Here is a 15,904-nt window from a genome sequence, read left to right on the forward strand (position 1 = left end):
CGGCGTTTATTTATTTACTTATTTTGAAGGAAGGCAAACATTTTAATGCATTACACTAAACTTAAATTAGTTAGCCTAGTGCACGGTATATTCAACACTTTCAGTGTCCAAATGGATCGGGCAGAGAGCAGAAAAAGCATATCTACCATAACAACAGCATCATTTTCCCACAGTCTAGCGTTGCTTCTGAGATTTAGCTTGCACTGTGGGCGGCTCCATCAGGCTGCGAACAAAGACAGGCTCGCCACTGAGCCAACGGGGGACCTCGTTGACATACGTCTCCTATTTACGCGCCAATGGCGTCCGAAAGAGGGTGGGTCTTTATTCTTGTGGTCTGATTGAATCAGTCCCTTTTCTATTAGTTAAAGATACGGAACATCGGCAAGAACTGGAGGAATATTTGGACGAAAGACTGCAACTCTGGATTAACCAGCGATGTCTTTCGTAATTATGGCATGAGTGAAATGATACGCCACTTCGAAGCTTCCGCGCGTTATAGTAAACATGATATCTTACCGCTATTGTTGAATCTTCTAGTGTACAGGCGTGCATCGTTGAGAACTGCACAGAAATGCACGCTGAATGTGATGAAGCAGGGCGTAATTTATTTCGTTGAACCATTAATATCTCACATTTTATTAGGGGCAGGTTGTAATTTATATTCAAATGACTGCATTGGTTATATAACTGGATTTTCTCTTGTCATGTTAAAATCATTGCGCAGTGCAGTAAAAGAGGTCTGCGTTTCGTGTTTTGGATTGCGAATGTGATCTCTAAACGGTTTTTGCTGTGCATTACCTAATCAGTTCACATTCGATAGGGTTTCCATTCCCTGCAGATACATCAGTTACTGTATTGATACACTCTAAATGTTAGAAGCTCTTGCCAAGCGGTAAGAGCCCCTCTCCTAGGTTACAGATGAGAGGCAAACAATATCAACAACTGAAGTTGACAGCACCTTGGGAAAAGGATGCTAGTTACGGGAGGAAGCTCAAAACGTACAGGAACAATACCAAGATAATAGCCCAGCCCGGAATCGTAATGAAAGTTCTACGCAGAAAACGGATTGTGCTGTTTATAGCCTATTTTTTGCTGCTGGTCCTGACGATGCTGAACTTGGCCAACTACAAATGGACTAAGGAGCCTCAACAGTGCAATCACCAGATGAGGAGCACCACTTACCAGAGCAGATCAGACATCCGTTTCCTCTACAGACCCTCTCTGGCTAAAAAGAGACAGCTGGTGTACGTTCTGACCACCTGGAGGTCGGGCTCCTCCTTTTTTGGGGAGCTTTTTAACCAAAATCCCGAAGTGTTCTTCTTGTATGAGCCTATGTGGCACATATGGCAGAAACTTTACCCAGGTGACGCCGTGTCTTTACAGGGAGCTGCCAGGGACATGCTCAGCTCCTTGTACCGCTGTGACCTCTCTGTTTTCCAACTGTACAACAGCCCCGGAGGGAAGAACTTCACTTCCTTGGGTCTGTTCGGTGCAACACTCAATAAAGTGGTGTGCTCCTACCCCCTCTGCTCCGCGTACAGGAAGGAGGTGGTAGGAATGGTGGATGACAAGGTGTGTAAAAAGTGCCCCCCGCAAAGCCTTAGACTTCTGGAAGAGGAGTGCCTCAAGTACAACACCATAGTCATCAAAGGGGTGCGCATTTTGGACGTGAACGTTTTGGCCCCACTCATGGAGGACCCTTCTTTGGACTTGAAGGTGATCCACCTGGTACGTGACCCCAGGGCAGTGGCCAACTCCAGGATCAAATCCAGGCATGGCCTTATCCGAGAGAACCTGCAGGTGGTCCGAAGCCGGGACCCGAAACTGCGAAGGATACCGTTTGTGGATCCCAACCACAAAGTCAACAAGAAGGACGGTGCGGACTACCACTCCATAGGAGCCATGGAGGTGATCTGCGACCGTACCTCCAGGACCCTGAGGACTGCCTTAAACCCCCCCAGCTGGCTCAAAGCGAAGTACATGGCGGTTCGTTACGAGGACCTGGTGGAGAGCCCCGTGAAGACCCTGAGGAACATCTACCGCTTCACCAACCTGACCGGCAACCACGACATTGAGACGTTCGCCTTGAACATGACCGGCGGCTCGAGTTCCTCCTCCAAGCCGTTCATCGTGTCTTCCCGGAACGCCACCCAGGCGGCGAGCGCGTGGAGAACGGTTCTAAGCATCCAGCAGATCAAGCAGGTGGAGGACTACTGCCACCACTCAATGTCTGTGCTCGGCTACGAACGCGTACGAACAGCAGGAGAGGCGAAGGACTTGAGTAAATCTTTACTGACTGTCTCAAAACTGTGACAGAGTTCCCCACCAAAGACAAATCATTTGTTTTTGTATTTTCTCTCTTTTTTCTTTTTTTTTTGCATCGAGTGCCGTTTTCCGTTCATTGTGGAACTAAAGCTTAACTTTGAATCAGTGTTTGGAGTACTGCCGAGCCACACTTGGAATGTATTTTTGTTTGTTTCCATTAAATTGCGGGTGGTGTTTGAAGGGACCACAACTTTTGTATCTGGATAACTGGATGTGTTCAACAACGCAAGGCCTATGAACATTGACTTGAACATGAAAGCTGCAACTACAAAAAGCAACTGTATAATTCCTGTATCTTGTTATGATAACACTTCAAATTGGATGTTTATGAGGTTATTTTGAATGTTAAAAACCTCAGATTTTTGGGGTTACCAGTAACCATATTGTCTGTACAAGTGATAATAGTGGATGGGATAAAAAGACAAAAAAAAAAAGAAATACATGAGTTTATTCTTTGAAAAGGTTGTGTTCTTTGGGAGAACTGTGTTGAGTCAGAGACAATCATTAAAACAATCTGTTCCAGTGAAGAGTAGCAGGACATGTCCCTAGTCTAGGTACACTAGGTATTGGGATCATTTAAATATGGAACAGACTGTAATGCCATGACAGGAAAATCTTAATTAGACCAGTATTTTCTAACTGTCAATGGGAGTAAATCTTTGCCGTTTACAATGTTAAATTCTCTTACAGAAACACAGGTATTTTGGTAATTGTTTGGAGTTCAGATAACAAAAAATAGAATAACAGCATCTCAATTGAAAAAGACAGTGAAATAAACAATGAACTCGCTACATTATTAGACCATGGAGTAATACCATAGGTTTCAGGTTATCTACTTGTAATAACTGACCTGTTCAACCTTATGCCAAGAAACAATTTTTTTCTAAATATGAGTGGCCTTAGCTACTGTAGACTGTAGCGCCTTAACAAAATTGCTACAACAAATCCCTAAGGAACAGATTAATTTACAAAGGAATGTTTTCAAATGGATACAAACATTATCCTCCCCCGGGAAGGAATTTGGAGACAGGCATGGTTTGTCAAGGACAGGGTCAGGGAAAAGGATTCAGTCAGACAAATGATGTAAATATGGAAAACAAAAGTTTTCTCCACAACAAAAAGCTCTGCAGAGAAGGAATCTGTTCGAAAACACTCGGAACAGGCAGACTTCTTGAAAATCTCCATAGAATATCAAAGAATATATATTGTTTTTAAACATGTTTTTTTATACATATTTTTTTTACATAAGGAACCGTAGAATACCATTCCGTAGATGCAGTCATGCTTTCAAGATTTAACCTTTGACAGGCACTCACGTCAAGGACACAGCTCTTATTAACATGAGGAAAACAATCTGTATTCTCACAGGGAGCCTAGCCTTCAGTATATTGAATTTGTTCTGAACACTGGCTCACTCAAGGGGAATGGGGCACAGATATTTATGCTATAATGAACATTGTGCCGAAATCCAAACTGAATACATCAGATTCTCTATTTACTTCAATTTGCTGGGGCATCCTTTACATACACTGCTAATAAAAAACAATTAGAAGTGGAATCAGAAGTATTGTCTTGCAGCCTTAACCAATAAATGACAAAAGGGGATGAGGCACTTAAAGATTAAATGGCATACATTTTAATGAGGCAAAAGCCTTGGAGAAAGTACAATAAAGGTTTTACAAGGGCTGGAGGAACAGCTGAGCAAGTTGGTACAAAAATAACAATTCTAAGAATTAAAGGTTATAAGGTTATAAACGGCAAGGCACTGCAATTTCCAAAATGATTTACTTGTGTGCGTGTGTTTGTGTGTGTGTGAATGTCTATTGGTTTATGTGAGCAGTGTGTGCGTCGGTTGTTCACATGAGTTCAGACCACCTGTGACCCTCCAGGACTCACTGCTGTAACTCCTGGTCCTGTTGTGTCCACAGCCTATAGTCGGCTGACCTCATACTGCAAGGGAAGCTGGGATAGCCTGGTGGAGGTGGGGGCGGACCTCGCTGACATGCTGAGGATAGGTAACCCTCTCCCTCTGACCCCCTCTCATTCCTCCCCCCCAGCTGTAGCTGGAGTACTTCCCAGTCCCAGGTCTCCTTCCAGAGGGTCCTCGTGAGGCTCTGCGACGCCCCCGACAGACCCACCCTGGTCCCCCAGGGCTTCCTTCAGGTTAACCTCTGTACGGCCTGCATCGGCATCATCCCGCAGCCGCTCCTGGTTCTGAAAGTCACCGTAGAGAAATGGTTTAACGCCGTCATGACCTTAAAGTGTATATACAGGGGAGTCAGGTGGCTGAGCGGGTAGAGCATCGGGCTAGTAATCTGAAGGTCGCCAGTTCGATTCCCGGCCGGTGCACATGACGTTGTGTCCTTGGGCAAGGCACTTCACCCTACTTGCCTCGGGGGGAATGTCCCTGTACTTACTGTAAGTCGCTCTGAATAAGAGCGTCTGCTAAATGACTAAATGTAATGTAAATGTAATACAGCCCATGTGCATCATGGGCTCTCGCCCGTTACGCTTGTTGTTCCAGTTGGCCCAGGATAAGTGAGTCCCGCAGCTCAACTTTGCTTTACTGTTTATTTATGACGATAAAATATATTTTACGAGTTTACAAAAAGCAGGGTACGTAACTGCAGTGTGTTGCTGAGAGCTGCGCAGTCTTACCTCATAGGCATGAGGGCTGGTCAGGAGCCGAGCCAAGGGGCCACACCAGAGGGGTAGCGTGCTGGTCAGTGGAGGGCCGGAGTGTGTGAGCGTCGGCCCAAGATATCTGTGACCTGGTTAAGGCGTGTGTGTGTGTGAGAGAGAAAGTATGTGTGTGTGTGCGGGCAATGTGAAAGTACTGTGTGTTTGTGTGTGTGTCAAGTGGAAAGTCATGTGGCACTTACCCCAGTCTCAAGCCTAGGCCCAGGGCACCAACTGTTAACTTCTGTGATTGTTCAAAGTTATTACAGCATGTACAAATAGGGCATGTGGTATTTCAAGTGGTTTATACATTTTGAAAATAAAATAGTTGATCAATTCAGAATGAAATATTTTTGTATTTGGCAAAAACTAAAGTTCTGAAACTCCTGATTGAATTAATGTTTTTTTAAATCAACAAATCAATACATCTATACATTAAATGAATCATCAACAGACTGATACATTTCAGTTTATCAAGTAAACAAGGTTATAATTAAGCTAGGATTAACCCACAAATCCAGAATAAGATGTTAAACCCCAAAACTACTGTACGAAGTTACAGACAAAAGGAACCCAAGTGCAGTCTGTTTACATGAAGCTACAGAGATGACATTCAAGGAGAGGAGAAAGTGACCAAAATCTTTCCTCTCGTCACTGTTTAGCATGTGCTATAGAGTTTAGACTGAGGCTCGTCACATTAGGCTCATTGATATTTGAAAGTGTTCACGTGAAAATTAGGTCAGACATGGGGCCAAACTCCATCTTCATGTTCATAAATAATGCCATCGCGATGAGACAGTTTCCAGGAGGTAAAGTGGGGTCTACTTCTCCCAGAAGGGATCCACAGAATGAGGCACGTGAAACAGCAATGGCAGACAAGAGACAGAGTGAAAAATTGATGCACTGCTAGGACTAGAGCACAACAGTTTGTGGATCTCTTTTCAAGGACACTTATTCAGTAGGACATGGGAATAAGAAAAAGCCATGATAGTGTCAATCCAACACAAAGTCGTGTCTGTCTCCTACATGAAATAATTTCCAAGACAATTATTTGCTTCACGGCCACAGCTGTGGGTGGAAGAATAAATAAAAACGAGAGAAAAGACAAGAGATTCTTTCTGTCGCTTTCACATCCTCTTTCCCGCGAGGAACAGGCACTGTGCGAGAATGGCAATAATGACAGTCTTTTGTTCCACTGTCCTCATCTCCATGCCATAATTACACTTTGAGTACTGTCAGAAAGAAATAGGATAACAAATGATATAGTCCTTATGAACTTTAATGTTCCATTCTCCAGAATCTTTCCTTATGACTCATCAATGAGAAATGCCACTGACATCGTTTTCCATTTTTACCCCAATGTGCGACAACATTTTGTTTTGTTCTTTCACAGCTGCAGGCATTAGGGCATTTTTTTTTGTTTGTTTTTTGTTCAAAAATGCTCGACTGGCGTCAGACAAAGAGTGTTTCAAACAAAGACTTAGTGGAGAGATAGTTGATTAAGGAATGTTGTGAGGGTCTGTGTGACAGAAACATGTCTGGAGCACAGCAGTGGAGGTGAGCGTGGACATCCAGGCTGGGGGTGGGAGGGTAGATGAAGAGCTGTTGGGTGAGGAGTCGCCATTTGTGGGACTGGTTGCACTCTCCCTGCAACCCTTGTTTTTTTACGTCTTGTGCCGCTGTCCACAAAAAAAGGCCTTATCTCCCGTTGGTTCCCAATGTGAAGCAAGCAGGAAAAGGATGTGTCAGAAAAATTATCTTTTGAGCTAAACAATCCCATTAAGAATATGTGGGAATCTGAGGAGAGACATAGCAGCAGAACACACAATCTTCCTGCCTGGATGACAAGATCTATACCAAAACAAAGAGCACAAGAAATTATTTATCATGGCTGTTTGGGGCTTTCACACAATTCTTCAACATTATCAGCGCCACGCAAGGGCTGTGGGATTCACATGCATCGTTCTGTAAGCTAACAGGATTTATTTATAACTGGAGGGTGAGGGGTAGGAGAGAAGGAGGAGAGGGAGGAGAGAAGGTAAAGAGGACAGACAAGGGGCGGTAGTGGGTTTGCTCAGTGCTTATTTATAGGGGGGGGTGGTCATTTGATTTCAGACAGGCAGCACAATAGACCGCCATGGTGATTATAAGCTCACAGCGTCCGACCGTTACAGTATGGCAGATGGGGGGTAGTGCAACTGTGCTGCTTCAGTCCCACCACCACAATCACACACACACAGCACCGTACACATACTAAAACTACTATGGCTTTTAAGTAAGGGAGGATTGCATCAGGGTTCTGGCCAGGAGCCACAGTTTGTAAACTCCCTCACCTGGGTAAGATCAAAAGAGCTGTCTGTCAAGCATGTCCAAAACTGATGCTTAGACTGAACCACGTACCAATCAGCCTTTGAGTTTAGCAAGCTTGGGAACAGGTGAAGGGGCAGTGTGAGGTGTGTGTGTGAGGGGGCACTGTAAGATAAGTCGAGGCAGCTCCATTCAGTACTTGTCAGGCTGATCCCTGTTGAGACCGGTTCAAAGGAGCCGTGACAACGGGGCCTTTGACTGAGCAGGAAACACTGGTGACCATGACAGCTCATACGCCTGCTACCCTCTACTCTCACTTGCCCAGCAATACAGGACATACACACGCGCGCGCACACTCAAACACGTACATACGCTCACACACACACACACACACACACAAGCATAAATTAATATATACACACATATATGTATATATACTGTATATTTAAACAATTATAGTAAATTGACCTTCCGAGTACTTCAACACTAGCTGCAAAACACACTGCACATCGTTGCTATGGATACAGACCCAAATTGTATGGAATACATGGGGCTAAGCAATGCAGGTGGTGGTAAGACTTCAACCTCGAGTGTGTGTCTGTGTGTGTGTGTCTGTGTATGTGTCTGTGTATGCAGGGGGAGCCAGTGATGATTTTCTACTCATTACTGAAAGATAAAAGCGCATATGCACATTCATGCACATACACATGCAAACACACAAACACCCACGCACACACACTCTCTGGGTCCTTGGCTTATATACCGACTGACTCATAGGTTCCTGGCAGAGAGAATATGCATCTCATTGGATGAGAGCATCTCTTGTGGCTCACGGATGGTGATTAGTTTCATGGCTAAGAAAACATCTTTGGTCAAATGGGATTGAAAGCATTGTAACTGAAAAGAGGAGATGCATACAGTAACACAAAGCCTAGATTGCTCACAGTGAAGATGCATTCATGTCACACCATGCCTGAAACCATCTTTAATAAATCAGAACCTAAACAAATATACACTATACCATATCAATGCAAGGATTTGAAATACGATCTCTGAAATGAGAATACCTAAGCTTGCCATTAGTAGAAATGAGTGTAATTAGAGAAATAGAACCGTGTTGTAGAGCTACTAGAAATCTGTTGCCCTCACACGATGATAGGAGGCAGTTCTCCTTTGATATTCTCTTTGCCTGGCCTGCATTCACAGAGCAGAGAGCCGTCTGGCCAGAGCACTGACTTCAAGAAGCCCACAAAAGCAGACTTCGGCTGCATCTATAACATACTGTAGGTTGATAAATATAACAAGAAATCTCTAAGAAATACAACTCTGAGTACACACATTTCCTATAGGATCCAGGTTGGTATGTAGTTGGAGCGTGACTGAGAAACTGTACACCGTACCTAGGAAGAGGACCCCCAAAAAATGTATGTTTGAATCCCATGTACATTTACATTACATTTACCTTTACATTTAGTCATTTAGCAGACGCTCTTATCCAGAGCGACTTACAGTAAGTACAGGGACATTCTCCCCGAGGTTACTAGGGTGAAGTGCCTTGCCCAAGGACACAACATCATATGTTTTCTCATCTGGGATTTGTTCTGAACTTCAGAAGACTTTCCGAACTCGAAATAGCAGTCGCAGACATCCCAACCTGCAGAGACTCATTTCCGGGAGGTATCCACATTTTGGATATCAAGAATTAACTGGTTAAATGATAAAACGGCTTGTCATACTTACTAAAAAAGCTTAGAATTGTATTTTTGATATCAAAATGTCAAATTTTGGATATCAAGAATTCATTGGTTAAATGATAAAACGGCTTGCCATAACAGTTATCCTCGGATTTAAATAATTATAATAATTAACCTTGCATGGTGTGCACACTGTTAGATCCAGTGGAGAACAATTCCACTGCTCATCTTACTGGTATGATGTTGCTCACCTGTGCACCGGTTGCTTTTCGCTTGGACATAACTTGCGTTCCTGTTGCTTTCCTAATTGTGTCGATTTTGATTGCACACGTCACTGCTGTTGCGTGCCCTTATAAGGAGCTGTCAGGGCGTGTATGTATGCAAATTCAGGAGCACGAGGACGCGCTTTCAACTTAAGAAAACTCTTCCCGGGGAGCACAGCTCAGAAAACTTCTGCTGCGTAGGAACACATTTTCAAGCGTCAAGGGAATTTGGTGGATGTGTTTTTCTTAAAATGTTTTTCCGAAGCCCGTAAGAAACATTTCAGAAGAAACGTAAGAAAATGTTCGAGACTGGGGCCCATTGTTCTTATGACTTATGACAAACATAGAAGGGAAGGATTATCCTCAGCTAACTTGTTTGCTCACGGCCAATACTGATGCTCAGCCAACACAGATGACCAGCTATCCCAGGCTGACTGGATCATGTGGCTGTTATATCGCTCAATTGGGTTTGCCTCTGTGTAATGTGGTGGTCATGAAATTCTAGCATTGAGGATCAAGTTTGCCCCCCCCCACCCTCAACGGTTAGGGTTACACTCTCTGCAAACAGGAATTTATCCCAGTGATCGGTTCCTACACAAACACAGTGTGTGAGTGGTTGATACACAACCACTCTCACACAAATCAGACAAATAAAGAGTGGACACACACAGTGCACGCTATATCCTGTTAAGTCATAATTCTTTCTGAGAAAAAAAGCGTGGCCTGTCTCATACTGAACTCATTCACTTTTATACAGTACTGAATGGACATTACATTCTAGGAAATACAAATCCAAGGACTACAGCATTTGCCATTCATGTATACATGTGTGGTGCATGTGCGCCTGTTTCTTTTTTCCTCTCTTCCTGCATCTAAATGTGTGTCTGTCTGTGTCGGCGCCTGTGTGTGTGTGTGTGTTCTCCAATCTCTGTACAAGCTATAGGCGGAGGACGTCAGTGAAAGGATACTTGTGTTCCAGACGATGCCACAGGCCGGCTGTTGTGTCTACCCTGCCCTCCCCTGCTGCTCCCCTCTCTGTCCGACCCTGCGAAGCATGAGAGGGAACCACTGTTAGTCACAGCCACACAAAGACCCTCAGGCTTGTCCACCGACCCTGCCTGATGGAAATACTAAAAACCTTCATTCCCCGGAGAGGTCTAGAAGAACATATCCAATGATACACCCCCCCCGCCCCCCTCTCTCTTTCCCTCTTTGACGGCAGGAACCTCAAACTCTCTCTTCCAGCGGGGACATCTTGTTCTCAAGGAACAAGCGAACACGGTTAGCACCCTGCGGTTCGGTCGGGGTGGAGTAGGGGGGTAGGGGGTTAGGGGGCGGGGCTCTTCCCATCCGCCTTTGCCCCCCTCGGAGGACCCCGACTCTGGGCAAGGTTACACTTGGCCATTTCCATAAGAATGAGTCCAGCGTTGGGGCCCTGCGAGCCAGGCGGCTAGCCTTACCCTCCGTTGGGGATGCCGTCGTCCCTGCCCGCTCCATTCACAGCCCCCCCAACCCCCCTTTCCTAGTCTCTCATTATACTGAGGAGATGTTATCTCCGTCCGCGCACACAGACAACGGCAGGGTCAAGCGAGAAGATGAAAGAGCAGGGGGAGACCGAGGGAGACAGAAGGGAGAGAGTTGGACGGCCCTGGCGATGGCACTGTCATTCCTTTCCGAGAGAGAGAGAGAGAGAGAGAGAGAGAGAGAGAGAGAGAGAGAGAGAGAGAGAGAGAGAGAGAGAGAGAGAGAGAGAGAGAGAGAGAGAGAGAGAGAGAGAGTGAGAGAGACAGTGAGAGAACATATCTTCTCCTGGCAACTCGAACCCCTCTCAAATCCTTTCTCGACTTTGATGTCGCAAGCGGTCGAATACACAAGAACGGGGTATAAGATAAAAGGATAAAAGCCTGTATGAAGCGTGAAGGAGGACAGAGGAGGAGCGGGGATATTTTTGATGCACTGTTTCAAATTCTGTCATGTTTCAATCCCATGGGTTAGGGTATGATGGAGGGCATGAAACAGAGAAGGGCATATCTGTCAGACTGATTGTAGTCGGGGGTCTTCAGTACAGTACGCAGCCCTGCACCCTGGAAGGAGTGTTGGTGTTTACACGTTACCTGAACTGAGACCTTGTCTTCATCTTCGTCTACGCCAACTCTGTGGGGTGGGGTGGGGGGGGGGGGGGGGGGGGGGAATGATAGAAAAGTTTATTCAGCATATATAATGCTTTGTGTGTGTGAGAGTTCCCTTACAATTGTCAAATTTTATTGTATCTTTGCTGCCGAATTTCCCGATTCTCCTGACCCATCTACACTTACAAAGTAAACACTTATTAGAACGTGTATAAAACATTTAACACAGCAACATGCAATGCCATGGAAAGGATCCACATGCCTTAGTTCCTATAAGTTGTAAAATCTGGAACTGAAAAAGGGATTCAGGTGAACTACATCCAAGCTAGTTACAAGTATACACGCTGTGGTAAAACAGAGACAGGAATAGACAAGTCTGATCTGCCTCGTCACTTGGAAAACGTCTGTGTAGCCTTCAATGAACGACAAAACACTGCGAGTTGCAATTGATGCACAGCGCTGATCACTCCCTGTGCGGCCCCCGCTTGGTGCTCCAGCGTTGAAGGCCCAGTTGTGGGCTTGCTCAGTGGGATTCGAACAAAGTGAGTCACCCAACTTGCCAGTGGCATCGCCGGTCAACTGTCTGATTTCAAAACAAGACTTTTATCTAGAGGTGCCGTCATGTATGTAGATTCCGTTTTTTCAGCACTGACTACTGACTATTGATTTGTTCTTCGAAGTGCTGCCACTTCACCATTTGTGTTTTCATTTTTGTGCAACTTCACCTTGAATGAAAGTTTGAACTACCCAATTGGGCACTGAGAGCTAGACAGCTGGTGCTCTGCTAAGCTTTAACAGTAGGCCATTATTGTCATAACAACCTGGCCACTTATGGGACACACTGCATCTACTGTGTGTGGATATGAGTGCGTGTAGGAGTTTCCTAATTTGCTCATACCAGTGTGGTTTTCTCTCTCCAAATGAAATGTGTGTGAATGCTCTTATCAGAGCCTCCACTTTAGACGAGGTAATCTTTCTAATCACTGTTATATTCCTCTCTCTCCCATTCTTTTCTCTTCTCCTCTCTCACATTCTTTTCTCCCTCTCTCTCTCCCACATGTTCCTGATCTCCTCTCTTTTCCTCCGTCAGTGGAGGACAGTATAGAGGGATGGGGGTGGTGATTGGATTTGTGTTGAGATTGCTCAGGGGTAGGGGGTCTGCTGGAGAACAGACCTGTTCTCCAGTGTGGGTGTGTGTGTTTTGGGGGTTGGGGGTAGTATGGGGCAGGCTACAACAGGCACAAACACTACTTCATTGTAAATCTTTCCCTTCATCCCGGAAAAGGGCAGGCTCTGTCACCGACTGAACATGAGAGGGAGAAGAGATAGATAAGGGAAGAAAGTTGAAAGAGGAATGATAGGTGAGAGAGAGAGAGAGAGAGAGAGAGAGAGAGAGAGAGAGAGAGAGAGAGAGAGAGAGAGAGAGAGAGAGAGAGAGAGAGAAAGAGAGAGAGAGAGAGAAAGAAAGAAAGGAGGTAGGAGTAAAAGAACGTGACAGAAGGACACAAGGAGAAGGGAAGAACAATAGATGGGGTAGGAAAGGAAATGAGAAGGGAGTGCGAGAGAAAGATAAGAAAAAGAGATGGAAACATAAGAGTAAAAATTGACAAAATTAAGAACAAGAATAGAGAAAATAAGAAACCGGTGTGGGGGAGAAGAAACGATTGAGAATGAGAGAGAGGGAGGGCGGGCGGGCTGTGGGGGAAGAGAAAGTCCTAAATGGGGCAGAAGAGAAATAATGAGAGGAGGAAAAGAGAAAGGGCTACCACACTGTGGGCGGTCTAACAGAGGCTCTCACAGTGAAACTTGATCCTTAGTGTCTCTGTAGAGAGACAGGGAACACATTGACAGGCAGTTATCGCTTTGCGGACTTGCAGAATGAGAATGTGGAGACTAGGAGCGTAACAGTGACATCAGCAGATATACTGTGTGTGTGTGCTGTACTGTATTTTGTATCATTCTTTATAAGAGGGTAAATGCTTGTAATTATATTTGTAAGTGAACAAGTAAAGAAAAACTAACTTTTCAAAAGCGATGGATTAGTTTAGTGAAAAGGAGAGTTAATGGTGGTGAGATTAAGGCCGAATCCCAATACTCCCCCTTACCCCTTACCCTTAATCCTTCCCCTTAGTTTTGCGCGTTCCCTTGAGAGCTAGTGGTGTCCCAATACTCTTTTGGAGCTAGGTGTAGGGCTAAGACTAAGGGGTATACACCCCTTAAAACCAAGTAAGATCGGGAGCTTACTTGAAACCTAGGGCTATGTGAATCCTGCACGACCGGTAACAATGGCGGCCAGATCATCCAGAGAGTCCGATAAATGTAATATTTTCGGCTTAATTAATTGATAACAAAATTATGAAAGTCTTGTTTTGTGCTATACACAGTCTTGAACATATATATTTGCAACCATTTTCCAAATCGAAACGTTTCAAAAAATCACTAGTTTGGTACGCTAATGCTACAGTATTGAATTGCACAACAGTCCCGCATTTCTGACTAGCATTTCTACAGTTTTAAGTAAACTCCATTAGCATCAAATTTCGTTTAATATCAGTGCATAACACTACTTGCTTTGGAGATATCGGTACGTGCTAGACGACGTACCTGTAACCAAGTGGTGTCCCATTTCCTAGGGCTATGTAGCCCTTACCCCTTACTTTTGAGGGCCAAGGGCTAGGGGTAAATTAAGGGAAAGGGGTAAGGGGAAGGGGTAAGGGGGAATATTGGGATTCGGCCTAAATCTTGCCGGCCATTTATTTCCAATTTAAATCTAGGTGAAAACAAAACAGTACTTTTATAAGTTAAAAACATTTAAAAAAAAGATTCACTGGTAACACAAGATTATGAGAAAGTCTTTTAGTGTTTTCCTCAGGGAGGCAGAAAGGCCTGAAGTTTGAATCTGGCTCCTGGACCTTTCTAGAACCTCTTTCAGGACTTCACTCTTAGACAGCAGCAGAATAGCTAGTGCCCACTCCAACGCTCCGATCAGTGCAAAGGAGTGCAGTACCGGACTAGCCAAAGCCAGCCATGCAGTCCAGCCAGCTAGCCAGAAGGGAGAGCTGAGCCGGGACTAGCAGATGGTCTGCACAACCCAAGCCAACTCCTGGGTTCTGTGACTAGTATGGATAGAAGCTGGTGCCTTGGGGAACTTTGACAGATTTAGCAGTTGACTTGCCTCTGAAAAGCTACCTCAGAACAGCCCAGCTGTCGCCAAACCTGGCACCTACCCAACGCCCATCAAGCAACAAAACACCAGGCCCTTCGGCAGTACCCAGGCTCCATTTAATCAGTCCAGGGGGCATCTGATCTAGCCCTGGCAGAACTGACTCACCCAGCTCCAGCTCTGAACCTTCTGTCTGAACCATATCCTGCTGCTGGAATGAGCAGAGGCCTTACTGAGCTCCACCAACAGGCTGACACCCTGTCTCCATCAGAGAGACTCAAAGGGCATTAAGATGGGGGCAAAAGGGCATTGAGATGGGGGGAAAAAGGGCGTTGAGATGGAGATAAAAGGGCGTTGAGATGGGGGTAAGGGCGTTGAGATGGGGGTAAAGGGCATTGAGATGGGGGCTATCTAAGGACCTCAGATCTTCATGGGATAGCCCACAGAAATGTTTTGCTCCACAGAAATTTTGTCTGGCTTTCAATCAACACTTTTGAACCACAAGATTTTGTTATTAGCCATGGTTAGTTGGTTTCAAGGCAACCTTGAAGTTATGAACAGGCCGGGCACACCCTTACACCCACGCCCACACTTCAGTGTGTTAGTGGGTGTGTGTGTTTTTGTGGGACAATAACACCAATGTGCATCAGCTAATCTGTTGAGTCATGACTTCTTTAAATGGGGAGCCAAGGAGGTTGTTGCTTCCTCTGGCAATAAGTGGGGCTATTTTAGGTACACTGACTCAGCGGCTGATATTAGTTCAGACTGGCAGCCCTTGTAGACACCCTAGCCTAGCTAGCCTTCTAGAAAGTTACTGTACATCTGTGAGATCTGTATGTAAGATCTGTATGTCACTGTTTTCTGGTTTTTCATAAATGTTTGCCATCCATTCTTCATAGGAAGTCTGGCTCCAGGGCTAATGACTGAAACCACTTTGGAATGCAATATGGCCACTTGACTTGACAAATGTTTTCAGTGTGCACTGAAGCAGCAATGTGCCAGTAAGAATGTTACTGGCACCAGACCATTGTGCCTGATCTTCATGTAAAAGCACCACCACCTGTCCAGTCAACCCAAAATTGTTTTTCCGAGACAAATTTTGAAATTGAAATAAAACGGTCAACTATAAGAACATTGTAAACAAAGCTGCCCTCTATCTTGTATTTGTCGTGATTTATGTTCAACACCAAATAAAATGGATGTTTTGTTTAATAATAAAGGAAGTAGTACTCCCGTACTCGTGCAGTCGTTGTTGTGCTTAACCTTTAGGAAAGGAAACAGTCAGTCAGTTGGAATACCACCGTTACATACACATCCAATCCAGCTCTCGGATGTGTGACAGGG

The 15,904-nt window shown here is 44.9% G+C and overlaps 2 protein-coding genes across 2 annotated transcripts in view; one reads left to right on the top strand and one right to left on the bottom strand.

Annotated features, from left to right (window-relative positions):
* The first annotated feature begins 345 nt into the window (after positions 1 to 345).
* chst2b (carbohydrate (N-acetylglucosamine-6-O) sulfotransferase 2b) lies at positions 346 to 4,108 on the top strand. The gene has a single exon (XM_047023498.1). It carries the CDS (start codon positions 919 to 921, stop codon positions 2,311 to 2,313), a length of 1,395 nt encoding a protein of 464 aa, XP_046879454.1. The 5' UTR covers positions 346 to 918; the 3' UTR covers positions 2,314 to 4,108.
* A 94-nt stretch (positions 4,109 to 4,202) lies between these two features.
* The window catches only part of LOC124469934 (sodium/hydrogen exchanger 9-like), a 58,119-nt gene continuing 46,417 nt past the window's right edge, over positions 4,203 to 15,904 (bottom strand). The window contains exons 13-16 of the mRNA XM_047023496.1: positions 11,383 to 11,422; positions 10,237 to 10,313; positions 4,984 to 5,089; positions 4,203 to 4,539 (exon numbers count right to left, since the gene is read on the bottom strand). Of these exons, the coding sequence (XP_046879452.1) occupies positions 4,366 to 4,539; positions 4,984 to 5,089; positions 10,237 to 10,313; positions 11,383 to 11,422 (397 nt within the window). The 3' untranslated portion in view covers positions 4,203 to 4,365. The remainder of the gene's footprint in view (positions 4,540 to 4,983; positions 5,090 to 10,236; positions 10,314 to 11,382; positions 11,423 to 15,904) is intronic.

This window comes from Hypomesus transpacificus, chromosome 8, assembly GCF_021917145.1.
Source record: "Hypomesus transpacificus isolate Combined female chromosome 8, fHypTra1, whole genome shotgun sequence".
In the NCBI taxonomy this organism is placed as follows: Eukaryota; Metazoa; Chordata; class Actinopteri; order Osmeriformes; family Osmeridae; genus Hypomesus; species Hypomesus transpacificus.